Source organism: Halichoerus grypus, chromosome 7, assembly GCF_964656455.1.
Source record: "Halichoerus grypus chromosome 7, mHalGry1.hap1.1, whole genome shotgun sequence".
NCBI lineage: Eukaryota > Metazoa > Chordata > Mammalia > Carnivora > Phocidae > Halichoerus > Halichoerus grypus.
The window spans coordinates 40,357,341-40,373,118 of record NC_135718.1 but is presented as its reverse complement, the minus strand read 5'-3'; the positions used below and the strand labels follow the sequence as shown (position 1 = coordinate 40,373,118).

The 15,778-nt window shown below is 52.8% G+C and overlaps 1 protein-coding gene across 8 annotated transcripts in view; it reads right to left on the bottom strand.

The window, feature by feature from the left end:
• Positions 1-15,778, bottom strand: part of ARHGAP22 (Rho GTPase activating protein 22) — a 172,338-nt gene that overhangs the window by 36,688 nt on the left and 119,872 nt on the right. The window contains exon 5 of one of the 8 annotated variants that reach the window (XM_036103158.2): positions 15,297-15,418. The exons of the other annotated variants lie outside the window; for them this stretch is intronic. Coding sequence (XP_035959051.1) covers positions 15,345-15,418 — 74 coding nt within the window. The 3' untranslated portion in view covers positions 15,297-15,344. Of the gene's footprint in view, positions 1-15,296; positions 15,419-15,778 lie in introns of those variants that run through there. 8 annotated transcript variants of the gene reach the window in all.

The window sequence follows — 15,778 nt, the reverse complement described above, 5'->3', positions numbered from 1 at the left end:
GGTCATTAAGGCAAACTCCGGGGTTTTCTACAGCATTCGATTATTTATGTGGACTTTTTCCTCTGCTGCTTAGGAAAGAGGTGTATTAGCTTTAGTTGAAGAAAAAAATCATAACAGCCAATTATTTCAGGAAGAAGCACATCATGAAAGCGGAGGGTCTCTTGCTACTGTTTTTGGTTTTCCCTGTCCTCTTCTAAACCAGTCTGTGTGGCCACTGTTTGCAGCCCATCCTGACACAGGTGCAGGCCTCTGAGGCCTCCTTGAACGGGGCTGAGCCCAACCTGGGGCCCACCCTTCACTCCAGCAGGGGGAGCGCGGTGACTTCACGTCCCCAAGGGTCAGTCACACCCCACACCCTGGATGGTGAAGAAAATGTAGGTTGGCTGCTACCTTTTCGGGAGAATGAAAGGAGGTCCTCCCCTCGCTCAGCACCTGGCCTCTGACAAGCACTCTTTAAATGCTCGCTTTGATTATCACATTCAGTTAGCTACAACAGAGAGCAGACTTTTCCCACCTCAGCACTCCGGATGCTTCCTCCTCGGGGTGACGGCCAGCGGTCTTGTGCAGAGGAGGATGTTTAGCAGCATCCCCGGCCTCGTCCCACCAGATGCCCATAGCAGCCTGTCCCTCTCTCCCAGGCTGGCCACCAAAAAAGTCTCCATATATTGCCAAGGGTCCCTTGGGGGGCAGAACTTGCCCAGTTAAGAATCAGATACAGAGCAACCAAATGTATGCTTCCTCTGAGTCTAAATTTAGTCTTTTACAATTCAACAGTGTGTGACGTCCCACAGGCATAGCATGGCTGGTCTGAAAATCATCATGACTTGGTCTATCCCGCCGGCCTCCTCTTGTGTTCCTACCTCAGTGCCGGGCAGTCAGGTACCCCCGGCAGAAAGTTAGGGTCACCTGGCCTTCCCCCCTCCTTGTCCCCACACTGACCCACACTGTCCTCTGGTGGGCTCATGCAGTCTCAAGACTTTCTGCGAGGACCATGTCATCCCTATGCTGATGACTTCCGAGTTCACTGTCCCCTGCCCTCCAGACCCAGTATCCACTGCCCGCCCCACAGCTCCACTGGGATGACTCAGGCACCTCCCACTTACCTAGTACGAAATCCACTCTGGATCTGCCCCACCCTCCCCTTCTCTGGTCAGGGCAACTCCCTCTTTTAGCTACTCAAGTGGAAACCAGATGCATCCTCAGCTCTGTTCTCTCACATTTCACATCCATTCCTATCAGTAAGTTCCATGGTTCCTCCGTCAAAAGATATTCAAAATCTGACCACTTTTCACTGTTCCACCTGGTCCTGGCCACCGTCCTTTCACATCTGGATCACTGGTGTGGTCTCCAGGCCCTGTCTTGTCCCTACGGTCTGTTCTCAATATGGCGGCCACAGTGGCCCAGTAAGACCCACACCAGCTCACACGCCTCTGCTCAAAGCAAAAAGTGCCCCTTGAAGCAGAGTCCTTACAATGATCTTCCAGGCGGCTCCCTCCCACCCCCACCCCACCCCAGCCTCCCAGCCCTCCCGCTACTCCTCTGACTTCATGGCTTTCATGGCTGCTCTCTCCTTAGCTCTCAGCCATTACTCCCATTACTCAAACCACCAGGCATGCCCTTGCCTGAAGGTCTCTGCACCTGCCCTTGCTGTTGCCCCAAAAGCTGTTCTCCCAGACACAACCTCGCCTCCTTCAGGTCTGTCCTCAAATGTCACCTTCTTGGGGCATCTGTCCTGATCACCCTATTTAAACGTCATCATCCACTGCAACCCATGCCTCTTCCCGGCCTTGATTTCTCCACAGCACTTAGCACAATCCAGTACACATATAGTTTATGTGTTTACGTGATATGCTTATTTATACTGTTTATTTTTGGCCCACCCCACTCCGTCCATCTTAGCAGCAACTCCAGCAAACCAAGCAGTGCTTGGCCCGGGGAGGGCATGCAGAGAGTCTGTGATGAATGGAAGGTTAATTGCAGCGGCAGCAGAACCAAGGTGATGGGCACACAAAAAGCACTCGCTTTAAGGCAGGTGTGATGTCAATGAATCGATGAGCATCACGTCTGAACACTCACAAAGGAAGTGGTGCCGTTATCCCAATCTTACAGGAAAGGAAACTGAGGCCCAGAGAGGTTTAGAAGCATGTCCAAGCTGTAAAATCAGTGAACTAGGACCCTAGGCAGACTGGTTCCTGACCCTGTCCCCACTCTGTTCAAGGGACTGGCTCCCAGGTGACCTAGCCAGGACCCCAACCCAGCTTTTCTTGTTTCCAGCTGGGCCATTCTTCCCCTCTGAGCTCCTCAGTTTAAGAAACTCCCTCTGTGCATGAGTCTTTCTTTCCACCCATGCAAGGGGCTTTGGGGGAGAGGAGGTGACTCCAAAATGCAGCGGATCCTGGTAGGGTTTCCAGGACAGGACCCACTATCTCTCAACTTTTCCGTATAAAAATTTTTATAATAAAAAGAAAAAAAAAAAGAGTAAATGGTATTTATGAAAGCATTTTTTAAACTACTGTAGTGCAAAGGACTCATTCTATGACATTCAGGTGAAAAAAGTGTCATTCCGATGTAATAATCAAACACTATCTGTATTAGACCAGGAGTTATGGAAAATTGTTTAAAAAATAAAAGAAGTCACTATTTAAAGGTGACAGTACCTGCAATAGATGACCTGCCACTGGGCCCTCCATCTTTCTAGTGGGAGCCCAGGGGAGTGGGGAGCCCCAGGGAAGCCCCCGCTGATGGATTCCCAGGGGTGAAGGCCAAGTGTGGGAATACAGCTGTCTGAGGCACTGTGGGCCAATGGAAATATAATGCAAGCTACATGTACATTTTTAAATGTTTTCGTAGCTACATTTAAAAAGTATAAAGAGACAGGTGAAATTACTTTGAATGATATATTTATCCCAACACATCGGAAACAGTACCATTCATTTCAACCTGTAATCGATAATTTTAACGTATTTTTTATACGCGGTCTTCAGAATCTAGTGTATATTTTGTACCAACAGCCCATCCAGACTAGCCGCATTTCAAGTGCTCAGTAGCCATATGGACTGGTGGCTCCCGGACAACCTCAAAGCTGGGGCTGGAGGGGCGGGGGAGAACCTCCACCCTCAGACTTGCTGAGACTGTGTGTGTGTGTGTGTGTGTGTGTGTGTGTGTGTGTGTGTGTGTGTGTGTTGGGGGGGCCGTGCCAGCTGGAGCAATGCCTAGGAGCCAGCTAGCCCTGTCCGGCTGCAGTCTCCCTGCCCATCCCTGCCAACCCACACCAGGCTGACCCCAACCTGGGTCCAAGCCGCCCCTCGGGTTCCTGTCCTCTGTCTCCACTCATTCCTTTGACCCGCTTGGAGTCACCCAACGCCGCTGGCCCTTCAAGGGTTAATCACCCCTGGCCTCGTGTCCCCACAGCCTGCCCTTGACCCCGGCTGCCCACTTACCCCTGGGCTGAAGCCTGCTCCTCCTCAGATGCCTGGCGGGGCAGAAGGGCATGGTGTGGCAGCGGAGGGGGGAGGGGCGGGGGGGCTTGTGGCCGCAGGAACAACCGCTGGGCACAGCCGGCCCAGGGACCGAGGCGAGGCGCGCTGGCGGCGGGTGGCTCGTGCGCTCTGCTGTGGGCACCCGGCCAGGCCCTTTTTGTCTCCTTTGGGGAACTTCTGCACTCCTCACCGCCCCAGAGCCGGACTGTCTGGGGCGGGGCGAGGAGGAGGCCAGAGCCGGCAGATCCCCGTGGGGCCCTCCCGCTGCTGCAGGGGCTGCGGGGTTTCAAGCCCCGGAAATCCCAGCGCAGGTGTCCTGCGCCAGCCACCTTGCCCGCTCCCTCCCCTGCATTCCTCCCCCCACCAGCTCAGCAAGGGGCTCGGGCAGCCTGCCTGCTGCTGTATCTATCCAGTCCCCCAGTTCGCTAGGGCCCCAGAGCACAGGGCTGGACCCCCAGCCCCACCAACTCTGTGCCTCAGGGTCCTCTCCAACTGGAGACTCAGAGAGCCCACCTCAGTGGGTTGGTGGGGACTCAATGAACACATGGAAGAAGCCTGAGAAATATAAGCGCTTACTGGCCACAGAATCTCTCAGTTTTCATTTTTTCATGGGCAAAATGAGGCCAGTAACTAACCGGATCGTTCCGGTGGGAAGACAAGGAAGCCATGCGCTGGGCATGCCACCTGCACAGGCTTTGTAAGCCATCACCATCCCTGCCTGAGACAGGGGAGCCCGGGCCCCGGGAACTTCCAGGGGCCCAGGGCCACCCGCCTGGCACAGTAAGGACTTGAACTTAGCTGTTTGGGACTCTTTCCATGAAATCAGCTGCCATCCCTATGGTGTCTCCACCATCCTTGAGACAAAGAGAGCCGGAGACAGCCCCCTTGCCCAGCCTGGCTGTATGTATCTCCCGCAGCACTCATTCCTTCCGGGACACCGTGTCAGAACCCGGGCCGCAGGAAGCTCTCAAGTTATTTCCTAAAGGGCTGGGGCAGGCAGCGGGTGCGAAACTCTGGTAAGACGCTATGCTGGTGTTGAGTCACCTGTTCATGTGCCCATCTCTCTCCCCCCGATTTGTCCATCTGTCTGTCCACCCACCCAACGATCCATCCATCCACCCACCCATTCATCCATCCACCCACCCATTCATCTATCTGTCCATCCATCCACCCATCTGCCCATCCATCCCTCCCTCCCTTCAACAAAGAAAAGCAGCCAATTAAGAACAAAGCATATCTGCTTACAACTCTTCGGAGGGCCTACTGTTTTTGGAATAAAACCCAACTCTCCTGTGACCCTGGGGTTCCAGGTTCCCTGACCACATGTCTCCCCACTTACCCACCCTTACTGCCCTCAGCCATTTGGACTCTCTCTTCCTCAGACGCACTCTCTTCCAACTAGAACGTCTGCACTTACAGGTGCTCAGAAGGTTGTTTTCCCAGGTTCCTGTGGGGCCAGCTCCCTTGTGCCTTCACACCCCAGCTCAAATGTCACTACAGAAACTCTCCCCTTCCCCGGGGGGAGAACCTCTGTCAAATAACTGTCCCTCCTGCCCAATGACTCTCGCACTCTTTTCTCTGTAGAGCTTATCACACTGGGAAATTAGCTTATTTCTCTACTTGTTAACTGTGTCTTTGTGAGAGGAGACAAGTTTCATGGGAGCGGTGCATGCATCCCTTGGTCCAGCTGGTATCCCCAGGGACTGGTCCAGTGTCTGGAAAAGGGTGGGAACTCAAGGAATGGCAGTGGTCACCATGGGGACACATGAGAGCTCTGTGGAAGTGACAGGGAATCTCGCTTAGGACAATGTCCAAGTTTTATTGGGTCTTCACAATATTCTGGGCATGGTTTCTACAAACTGCATATTGTAGCTCAGTATTTTAGCTTCACGATGACCCTATAAGATAGTACAGTGATGACAGTCACTTTGCAGATGAGAAAACAGAGGCTAAGTTGTCTGAGGTCACATGACTAACCGAGTGCAGCTTACAGTGGCCCTGGGCAGCAAGGGGAAACTGCACGCCAACTGGTCTCCTAAAGTGTTGGCCGCTCACACCCCACTCTTGCGGGCCGAGGATCTGTCCTCCCAGTTCCATCTCTGTGGTGGGCAGCATCTGAGAGAGCCCCCGGTGAGCCCTGCTTCCTGGCATCAGGAATGTGGGCTGAACCTAGTAACTTTCTTTCAATGAATAGAAATGGCAAAAGGTGATGGATGTCACCTCTGACATTAGGTTCCAAAGAGACAGGCTTGTATCGTGTGTGTCCTCCTTGGCAGCCGCCCTCAGCGGGCATGCCTTTTTGTCTCCTTTGGGGAACTTCTGTGCTCCTCAGCGCCCCAGAGCCGGGACAGATGGATGAGGAGAGACTAACACCCCACCTTTGCCTTTCTAGAAAGCCTTTTCATTGTCATAAATGCCAGAGAAAAAGGAGACAAGGGAAGGCAGAAGGACCCAGGAAAGAGGATGTTGAAAGCTGGGGGGGGGTCCTAAATACTCCGCCTCCCCCCTCTGCTCCATCACCAGGGCTGCGAGCCACAGGCCCAGGGGGCTGGAAGGGGTGGAGGGCAGAATATCAGGAGGTGTCCCAGTGAGTGGAGGAACCCGCAGTTCCTTTAGGGCTCTCTTGAATCTGTTTTTCCAAGGAAAAACCTTAGAAGGCACTTCACAACGTTTAACATCCATTTTGATGGAAATTTTACATGAAATAAAAACAGATGGCCCCTTCTTCAACATGGACGTAGCAGAGCCAGCCCTGTGTTCGTGGAGAGACACCAGCAGAGCTGCTGTCCAGGCCAGAGACGACAGGAACCGGCCCACCATCGTCACTGCTACTTCACATTTTCCTGGAAGTCTTCAGCAGTGCAATTAGATTGGAGAAAGAACATCAAACAATAAAAGCTGGAAGGAAGGTACAGTGTTATTATTATTGCTATTGTTATTTATATATGTGGAAAACCAAAGTCAATGACCTGAAAGCAACTGCAAGCAGTAAGAGAATGTAGTAAGGTGGCCAGACAGAGAATTAATATACAGAGACCACAAGGTACTTATAAATTAGAAGAAACAGAAACACCATCATGTAAATAGGAAAACCCACATAATAGGATACTGATTCACCCGGATTTCATCTATACATTTAACACAAGAAAGTACTCGTAGCATTTCTTTTTAAATTAAACAAGTTGAGTCTAAAGTTCGTAACAAAAACAGCAAATGCATTTTGGGAAAAAAAAATGAAGTGAGACCAATTTATTAAAACGGAGTCGAGGATCCAGCTACGATAAGTAAAACCAGCCAGGTCCCTCGGTACATGAACAGAGATAGATTCAAATACGCATTGGAGTTTGGAAACGAGTTATTTCAAGTGGGCAAGGACAAGACATTATTTAATAAATGGAAGAGAGACAAAGGGATAGCCACCTGGAGAAAAATGACCGAGTTGGATCCTTATATCTCACCTTACAACAAAATAAAAATTCACCATGGATCAAATATTTAAAGATGAAAAATGAAACCACAGAAGCATGAGGATCAACAGTGGGAGGAATTCCCTATGATCTCCAAATTGGGGAAGGCCTTTCTACATATGACACAAACCACCAGAGACCACAAAAGAAACTTTTACTCCACAAAAGTGGCATGGCAAAGAAAAGAAAGTGAAAAGACAAATGACAAAAGGAGGTGAGAGGGACAGACAGTCATCAAATGTGATGTTCTGTGGGTATTAAAAACTGTGAGGATGTGCTTAATGCCCAGATTTGGAATGTTCTCTGCTAGATACTGTCAGGTGAAAAACGCAATGATATGCTCAGTCGGTTGGGGATCTGCCTTCGGCTCAGGTCATGATCCCAGGGTCCTAGGATCGAGCCCCGCATCGGGCTCCCTGCTCAGCGGAGCCTGCTTCTCCCTCTCCCTGCCGCTCTGCCTACTTGTGCTCTCTGTCAAATAAATAAATTAAATCTTAAAAAAAAAAAAAGAAAAACCTAAATGACAACAGAATTTATTTTTTTAACTTTTTTAAATGACAATAGAGTTTCATATAAAGTGATAGTGAAAGAAGCCTCCCATCACCTGTGGGCCATGGGGGCGATGAGGGGTGGGCTGCAGGCTGTGTATTCAGCAGGGAATGGCCTAATGGGCCTACTGGCAGCTGGGAGTCACTGGGTGGGGGGGCGGGTGGAACCAGCTCGCCATGGAGTGAGGGGGTGCACTATGTTGGTAGGAGCAGATTTTTGTATCTCTTTGGGAAATAGTTTGACATTATCTATCAAAATTTTAAATGGTCAGCAATCCCTTCCCTCCAGGGAATTTACTCAGTGGATAAATTCGCTCATGTGCATAAGGAAGCAGCAAGAATAAACTGGGGACAACTTAACAGTCCATCAAGTTACATAAATAATGTACTGAGTAAATAAATTATGTATCCCCCCCAAAAAAAGAAGGTGGCAAGATATGTGGTAGGGGATGATACATTATTACGGAGAGAGCACAAAACAGTGTGACCAGTATGCTGCCATTTGCAAGAGTCACGTGTACGTAGGGGCGGGGTGGTGGGAGCCCATTTCTGCAAGGACGAGCAGGACTGGGTGCAGGGGCCTGGGCTCGGTTCAGGAGGGGAGACAGGGGGCTCAGGAACAGAGAGGCTTACTTCTCCCTAAGGACTCTTTGAAGTGTGTGTGTGTGTGTGTGTGTGTGTGTGTTTTGGGCACAGATTACTTTCTTGAATAAAGATTATTTCTTTTTATTGTTAAGGGAGGTGGTAGTTCCTGTGTTTGGTCCTGGAGAAGTTAGATCTGCCTGTGCTTTGAGTACTTTTTTTTTTTTTTAAGATTTTATCTTTCAGTAATCTCTACACCTGACGTGGGGCTCGAACCCACAACCCCAAAAATCAAGAGCCGCATGCTCCACCGACTGAGCCAGCCAGGCCCCTTGAGTACTTTTAACTTAGGAAAATGCCCCAAACATTCTTCAGATGGTTTGAGCTCCAACTTCCCCTCTTGCCAGCCCATCCCACACCAGAGTTTCATTTCTCAAAACCAGCATCTCCCTGGGAAATCTTCTGTGGTTCTGGGGATGTTGGGGCTTTTAGGGAATCCATACTGACCTTGCCCCAGGCAGCACCCGTGGGAGAATTGGGACTGTGATTTTTCTCACAAGGGACAATTGCAGAAGTGAAGGAAGAATGTGGGGCTGTCTGGGGAATGCCTGGCCAGAGGGTCCCCTCTGAAATGCGAGTCACAGCTCTCCCTTCGCTGGTGAGAATCCCACAGCACGGCCTCCCTCCTCTGCCTTTAGGAGGTGTTGCAGTTGGCTGCTTCCCACCTGGGCTCCTCTGGGATCAGCTGAGTGTACCTTTTCAGGATGGCCACTCCAGGCACTCTGCCCTGCTTCTTGTTCCCGGGATATACCATGCACTTCATGTCTCACTGTCTTCGCACATGCTGTTCCCTTCTTCTTGGGACACCTTTCCACTTTACATTTGGTAAACTCCTCCATCATTCATCAAGACCCAGCTCAAATAGCCCCACTTCTCCTTCACCTTCCTTAACTGTTCCCCCTCGCCCACTCCCAGTGTTCCTTATCCCATTCTCCTTCCACAAATATGTATTACAAGTCCACCACGTGCCAAGCACAGTGCCATGTGCTGGGGACACGGCAGTGACAAAACCTTGGAGAATGCAGCCCGGTGGGGAGGACTGGCCTGGACCATTATCACACACACATGCAAAACCACCATCAAAAGCTTAGGCAGGATTCCAGAGGTCTGGGGGCTGGGGGCTGAGACTGTAGCTTGAGAACTGCATCCGCAGGGCCACCTGATGCCAGACCTCCGGCTCACCTGGCTCGGTCCCCCGCCCACCCTGGGGGAGCCAGGCCTGGGCAGGAAGGCTGCATGGCCAGGACTGGAAGACACCGCTGATGGTAAGGCCAGGGCCCCCCGCCCCCCTTTAAAAATAACTTTTGTGGAGAGAAAAAAAAAAACAAGTAAAAAACAGCACCGTATTCAAATGAAGTATGCTAATTGCCAGAGAAAGGGCAGGTTCTGAGGGCTCAAGGGTGGGGAGTTGTAAGGGAAGAGGGGTGGGCCTGACACTTAGAATGGAAACAAATGCGATTTATGCTGAATGACCTGGAGGGAATAATGAATAATGAATAAATTCATTATTCTAGGGATGGACAAGGGAATTAACATTTATGAAGTGCCCACTCGGTGCCACCTTCCTTACAAACCCTCGGATTCACGCTCTCCGAGGTCTGCGTGCGGGGCTGTGGGGAGGGGGGCTCCCTGTTCCTGCTGGGCCCCAGGCTGCTAATGCCAGCACAGGCTTGTACCCCTCCCAACAACAGTGTGCAGGAGAAACCCTCGCCAGTGGTCAAGGCTCCCAAGCCCTGGGATCTAGTAAGTGATGGAAGCTTGGCGTGCACCCAGGACCCCTCCTCCGACCACACCCAGCCGGGTCCCCTTCCAGCCCCAGGGTTCCTACCCTCCCGGGCTCACTTCTAGGATTCTTCGGGTATGAGCTGCATCCAGTACCTCTCCTACACCTGACAGAACATTTTGCTCCGGGTGAGTGCATCAGCACATCCGTTAAATGAGTGAGCAAAGCACTGTGGGCTGATCGGAGCTGTTACCAACTGCAGGAAACTGGAACCTTTGCTACTTTGTATTGCTACCGAGTGTGTCCCCCCCACTAACTCCACTCAGCCTGGGCTCCTCAAAACCAAAGCCTGAGACGAGAGCTCGTGTGCTGGTGCGTTTGGGAAGCTACCCCAGGGAGAGGTGCGGGGCAGGGAGTGAACCCGGGAAGTGGACAGAGCCCAGAAGGAGGTGGGCTGGAGCAGGCTGCTGCTCTGGGGGCCCAGGGGCTCCATCCTGCCACCTCATGAACTCCCAGCCCAGGCACGAAAGGGGAGCAGCTACCCATTGGCTCCAGTTACCCACTGGTCAAGGGTGGTCCCCGGAGATTTCCACTTCCCTCCCCTCCCCTTTTCCCATCTGTTCTGAAGGGTGTGACCTGCGCAGCACTGGTAGGGAGGCTTCTCCTTTCAAAGGGATAACAGATACTCGGGGAGACCCTACTGTACCAGCTCTGTGCTTGGAACAGGGATAATGGGGCGGGGGGTGGTTCATGGGTGAACAAGACAGGCAAGGCCCCACCCTCCTGGAGCTTATTCTTGGGGGAAATGGACAAAGGACAAGGAAGGAGGCAAGCTCAAGTGGGGTGACTAAGGCAAGATGGGGTGGGGTTGCTACTTAAGCAGTGGATCAGTAAAGGCCCACTTGAGGAGGGGGCCCCTGAGCCGCGCACTAAGTGACTAGAAGGGCTGGTTTTCCTGCACTGATCTGGTCCGGGCACAGAGGGTTGAGGGCGCGGGCAGCAACTGCAAAAGCCCTGGGGTAGGAAAAGTACTGAGATCCTCTGTAGGGCTCAGCGCACCCAGGAGGCTGTGAGTCAGTCGGGAGGTAGATAGGAGGTGGTGGCAGGTATCCAGGCTGGGGATGCAATGATGTAGGCCAGGCAGGGAGGGGTGCAGGGGGAGATGAGTGCCTGGTTCAGGATCTGTATTGGTGTTGGTAGCGATCCAGAGGAAGTGCAGAACAAAGGATCAACTTCCAGGCACTGGGCCCAATGCCGGTAAGAGGAGAGGGTGTCTCATGTCCTACCCCACTCTGCTCACTGTCTCCAGGAACTGGACATTTTAGACAAAATCTAATAAACAAAAATCACTTTGTAATTGTAATCACCAATTTTTAAAATGCTGGTGGCTTCCGTTCTCATCCCCTTCCCAACTGAACCCCACCTGGGCTCAAGCCCAGCTGCTTGAAAAGCACAGACTGAGGAGGGACCTCTGTCCTTTTCCCGGCGGTTAGCTCCCTGCACCCAGGCCCCCTGGACTGGCATCACCCGGGAAGGACTGGAGTACAGAGCAGGGGCTGACTGGCGCTCAAGGGCCTGGCCCGGATTCTTATCACTGACACCAGGAGGTGGCGGCCAGCCCATGGCTACATCTCCATTTCTCCGTTTACCAGAAGTTCTTGTTTGTCCCCAGGTGCTGGATACAGACCTTTGGAACAGGTGTTTGAGAACGGCCCACCCTGAAGGACATTCTTGGGTCCTATCGTGGCACAACTTAAATCCTGCCAGGCGGCATGCTAGGAACTGGGGACGCAGAAATTAAGCCCGCGTCCTCAGGGAGCCAAGGGCAGGCGGGTCAGCCACAGACTGGGAAACAACCCAAGAAGACAAATTGGCAACAATAACATCTGCCCTCTACTCCAGAATCTGGGAGGAGGTCCACTTGAGAGATGGATGCTCCTCCCCTGCCTCTCTGCTCTTTATTATGGAGGTCGTCAGCCCCTTCTCTTGTTCTGCATCACAAAACCTCTACCTCACAGGCACTCTCCCCGGTGAGGGGTGGGGGCGGGGAGGAGGCCTGCAGGCACTCCGTTCCCTCCAGCAGCCCGGAGGAGTAGGGGAAGCAGAATTCCTAGGGTAGCCATTTCTACTCCCCCCAGACAAGTTGGGCTTCCTGGCCAAGGCCAGGCGGGCACAGAGGGGCAGGTCTGGAGGGCTGCCTGGAGGTGGCTGGCAGCAAATGTAGCCAAAGACCTGTAAGTAGTTCTGCCAGCTGGGGAGAAGGGCTGAGTGCAGAGGTAGGCTCAGGGAAAGGGACCTGCCAAATGGCACAGAAGTGCCCGGGGCCTGTGGGGCTCCACACCCATGTTCTACTCACCCAATCCCGCACACTCACCCCAACCTCCCAGTTCCTTTCTGCCTGCTCTAGCCACTCACGTGGACATTTGCTGAGCCACAGAATCTATGTTGGGCACCCGAGAAATTCCCTTAATTTAGTATGGACACCATGGATCTCTCACTAGTGCTCTTTTCCTTTGCCGGGGGGCTCTGGTGAGGCCCAGCCAGATGCGGGCCCACCCACCTCCGGCAGGTGTGTGTGGGAGCTCAGGGCTTTGGCTAATGTTCTCTCCACGCTCTTTTCACCCAAATTCTTCAAGTTCTTAAAAAAAAAAAAAATACACTGTCTTTATAAGCTGCCTCTCTCCTGGAGGCCAGGTATAAACAACCAGACCAGTAAGAAGTCTTGCAAGGATGGAAGCTACATGTGTTCTCAGCTAACCAGCACCACTCCCTGGTCCAGCTCCTAGATGCTGCTGTCATTCACATGCTAGTCTAAGAGCAAGGAACCCTCTGAAGGCAGCCATTCATCTTATAGGTTTTTTTTTTTTTTAAGATTTTATTTATTTATTTGAGAGAGAACGAGAGACAGAGAGCATGAGAGGGAGGAGGGTCAGAGGGAGAAGCAGACTCCCTGCTGAGCAGGGAGCCCGATGCGGGACTCGATCCCCGGACTGCAGGATCATGACCTGAGCTGAAGGCAGTCGCTTAACCAACTGAGCCACCCAGGTGACCTCATCTTATAGTTTTAATGAATGGCATCCCGGAGAATGAGATCCACATTATTATTATTATTATTATTACTATTATTCACGTAGTCTAAGTGCATGGCATCCCTCTTCCCCCACCCCTTCCAGGCAGCCACTCTCATTGTAGTCTAAATGAATGGCGCCCTCTGGTGGCACCAATTCACATTGTAGTTTATGTGAATCCCTGCCTCAGCAACCCCCTCCCCCTTCCGTCCTGGAATTGCACAACACGGTGGCCTCATGTTGTCACATTTAAGCCTTAAGACAACCCTGGGGAAGTAGTTATTTTTCCACTTTCTACAGAAAAAGACTGCCCAACGTCTCCCAGCCAGAGAGCCAGAGCTGAGATTTTATGCCTTGTCTATCTGGTGTCCATTGCTTTCCCCCTCAGCAGAACCGGAAAGACTGAGGGGCAAAACCTCCACTCCTCCAGACTTTCAGGGCTTCCTGCCCCGCTCAGGCCCACAGCAAGCCCCACACTAGGCCTTACAGATCCCATTTTACTGATGGGGAAACTGAGGCATGGAAATGCCAAGCTCCTTGCCTGAAAGGCTGCAGTCAGTGAATGACGGGGGCCTGCCTGTCTCAGAGGGAGGACCCCTCTCCAGGGTATCCTGCCTTCTCCCAGGATGGTAAGCTTCCAGTTCAACTTGCCAGGGCTCCAACCCTGGGCTGGCCACCATCCACACTGAGGTGGGTATTGTTCTTTACGTGGTGCTTCGCGAGAATCCCCAAACCATCCCGGGGGTGTCAGTCTCTCACCCGGTCCTCACCCAGGTTCGCACCACCAGGGCCCTTGTCAAGAGTCCCACTTTGTGCTGCAGTTGTGTGTAATGACCCCATCACTGGTCAGAGAGTGGCCCAAGTGTCCTTTGTGACCAGCTGTTACCAGGGACTTGTCGGAGACCTGCCAAGGACATTTAAAACCCACCATGGGAGTCTGGACATCAGTCCTGGCCAGCACAGCTGCCCAACGAGGGAGCTACTGGGCCCCGGCCTGCCAGGCCTTTCTGGGCAGCGAGGGGGTCCCTCCAGCAACCACCAGACACATAGCGGGTCTGCTGCAGGCTCTTGGCCTCAGGCGCAGCTGGGACGGCTAAGCTGCCTCCTTTTGGAGGAATATCTGATTTTCTATGCAACACATGGTTAGGTGTCAGTGGGGGAAGACAAACATTGAGAAGTTATCAAGCCCTTTGACCAGATGGCGCTCCAGCCATACCCATGTCCTGAAGGGGACACAGGAAGGTCCGGCTGGAACATCACTGGGCAGCTAGCAGCCCTGTGAGGGAGGGCCTGGAGGTTCTGTTTGGGAACAGCTGTCCAGTGCATGGTCCGTTGGCAAGGCTGGGGGAGTGGCGTCCAACCCCAGAGAAAACACTCACCCCCACTCAGCTCCTCGCTTGCTAATAGGACCCCTGCTCACACGTTCCTGAGAACGCACTGTGGGTGCTGCTGAGGGGAGGGCAGAGAAGCAGCTGATGAGGACCCTGCTGTGGATGGGGAGGACACGAACACCTGCAAACACGAGAACACCAGGGCTCTGATTCTGGACAAAAGTCTTACCTCTCGGCTCCCTCCCCGATGACCCCCACTTCTTCTCTCTCATCTGTCCACCCAACTGTACCTGAGCTGAGCCCGCGTGTGGCCTGGTGACAGCGCTGACCAGACCTGGGCTGCTGGGGGGTGGCCGCTGGGAAGGGCACACTGTCATTTACGGGGAGCTGAACGCCGTCCTGCACTCGGCCGGCCAGCCTGGCCCAGGGCCCACTCCAGGCCAGCGCAATGGACCAGAGTCCATGCTGGACCCCAGGGGCCCCGCCTGGGAGCCCCCAAGACAGGGACAGCCCCAGCACCCCCATCAGTGGGGCGGAGGGGTGCCCTCTGGCAGGGCCCAGACGGGATGCCGAGCACAGCAGAGCTTTGTTCCAACCTCCGCCATCGATCGCCGTGCAGACGCTCTGTGAATGGCACTGTTGTGGTATTTTAAGAAGATTCTACAAATAGCACTAACTCAGAATGGGCCTCAGAGCCAGCTTATGAATGCGGCAGTGGCGAGGGCGGGCCAGCCTGGGAGCTCAAGGAGGACAATGGGGCCTCACAGGGGAGGTAGGGCAGGATGTTGGGTGACCCTGTCCTTTTCCGGGGCTCCGTGGCCTCATTTCCCCCAACGTACTCAGGCCCTGCCCCCATCAACCAATTCTGATGGCCGGCTTCCTGGGAATTTATTGGGAAGGAGCAGCTCCCCAGACTTTGCAAATAAAAGGAGGGGATGCGACATCCTTCTGGCGCCTGCTACTCCCGGATCTCTAAGCTCTGATGATGTCCTGGGGGTCACAGGGGAGGCGGACACAGGAAGGAAGGATGTCCTTAGGTTTTCATCACAAATCACTTTATTAGGTAGCCAGAGAAACCTCAAAGACTCATAGTCCTGGCAGCCAAGGATTATTAACTGGAATCTTTCCAGAAGAGTCCATTCTTGAGACTTGAAAGACAGCTGAAGAAAGAGAAAAAGAACAGGGATTTGGGGGTCATTCGGAGCTAGGCTCAAACTTAGTGTGACCAGTGCCCTCTGGTTCCCTAACTCTCAGAGCCTCGATGTCTTCCTCTCTAAGACCAACAGTACCGGCCCCCCCTCGCGGGGCAGGTAGAAAAATCGGAGGCACCGCATGCGCCGTGCTTGGCACCAAGGCACTTGCCAAGTGTTAGCCCCACTTCCTTCCCAAATGAAAGGCCGTTTATTTAATGGCTGAGTGCATTCCACACATAAAATGTTTCTGAACTACGGCTGGCCGAGAAACCTGGCAGGCATAAAGGGAACCCTCTTGACCCTGTGAATCTACAAAGACATCAGGCA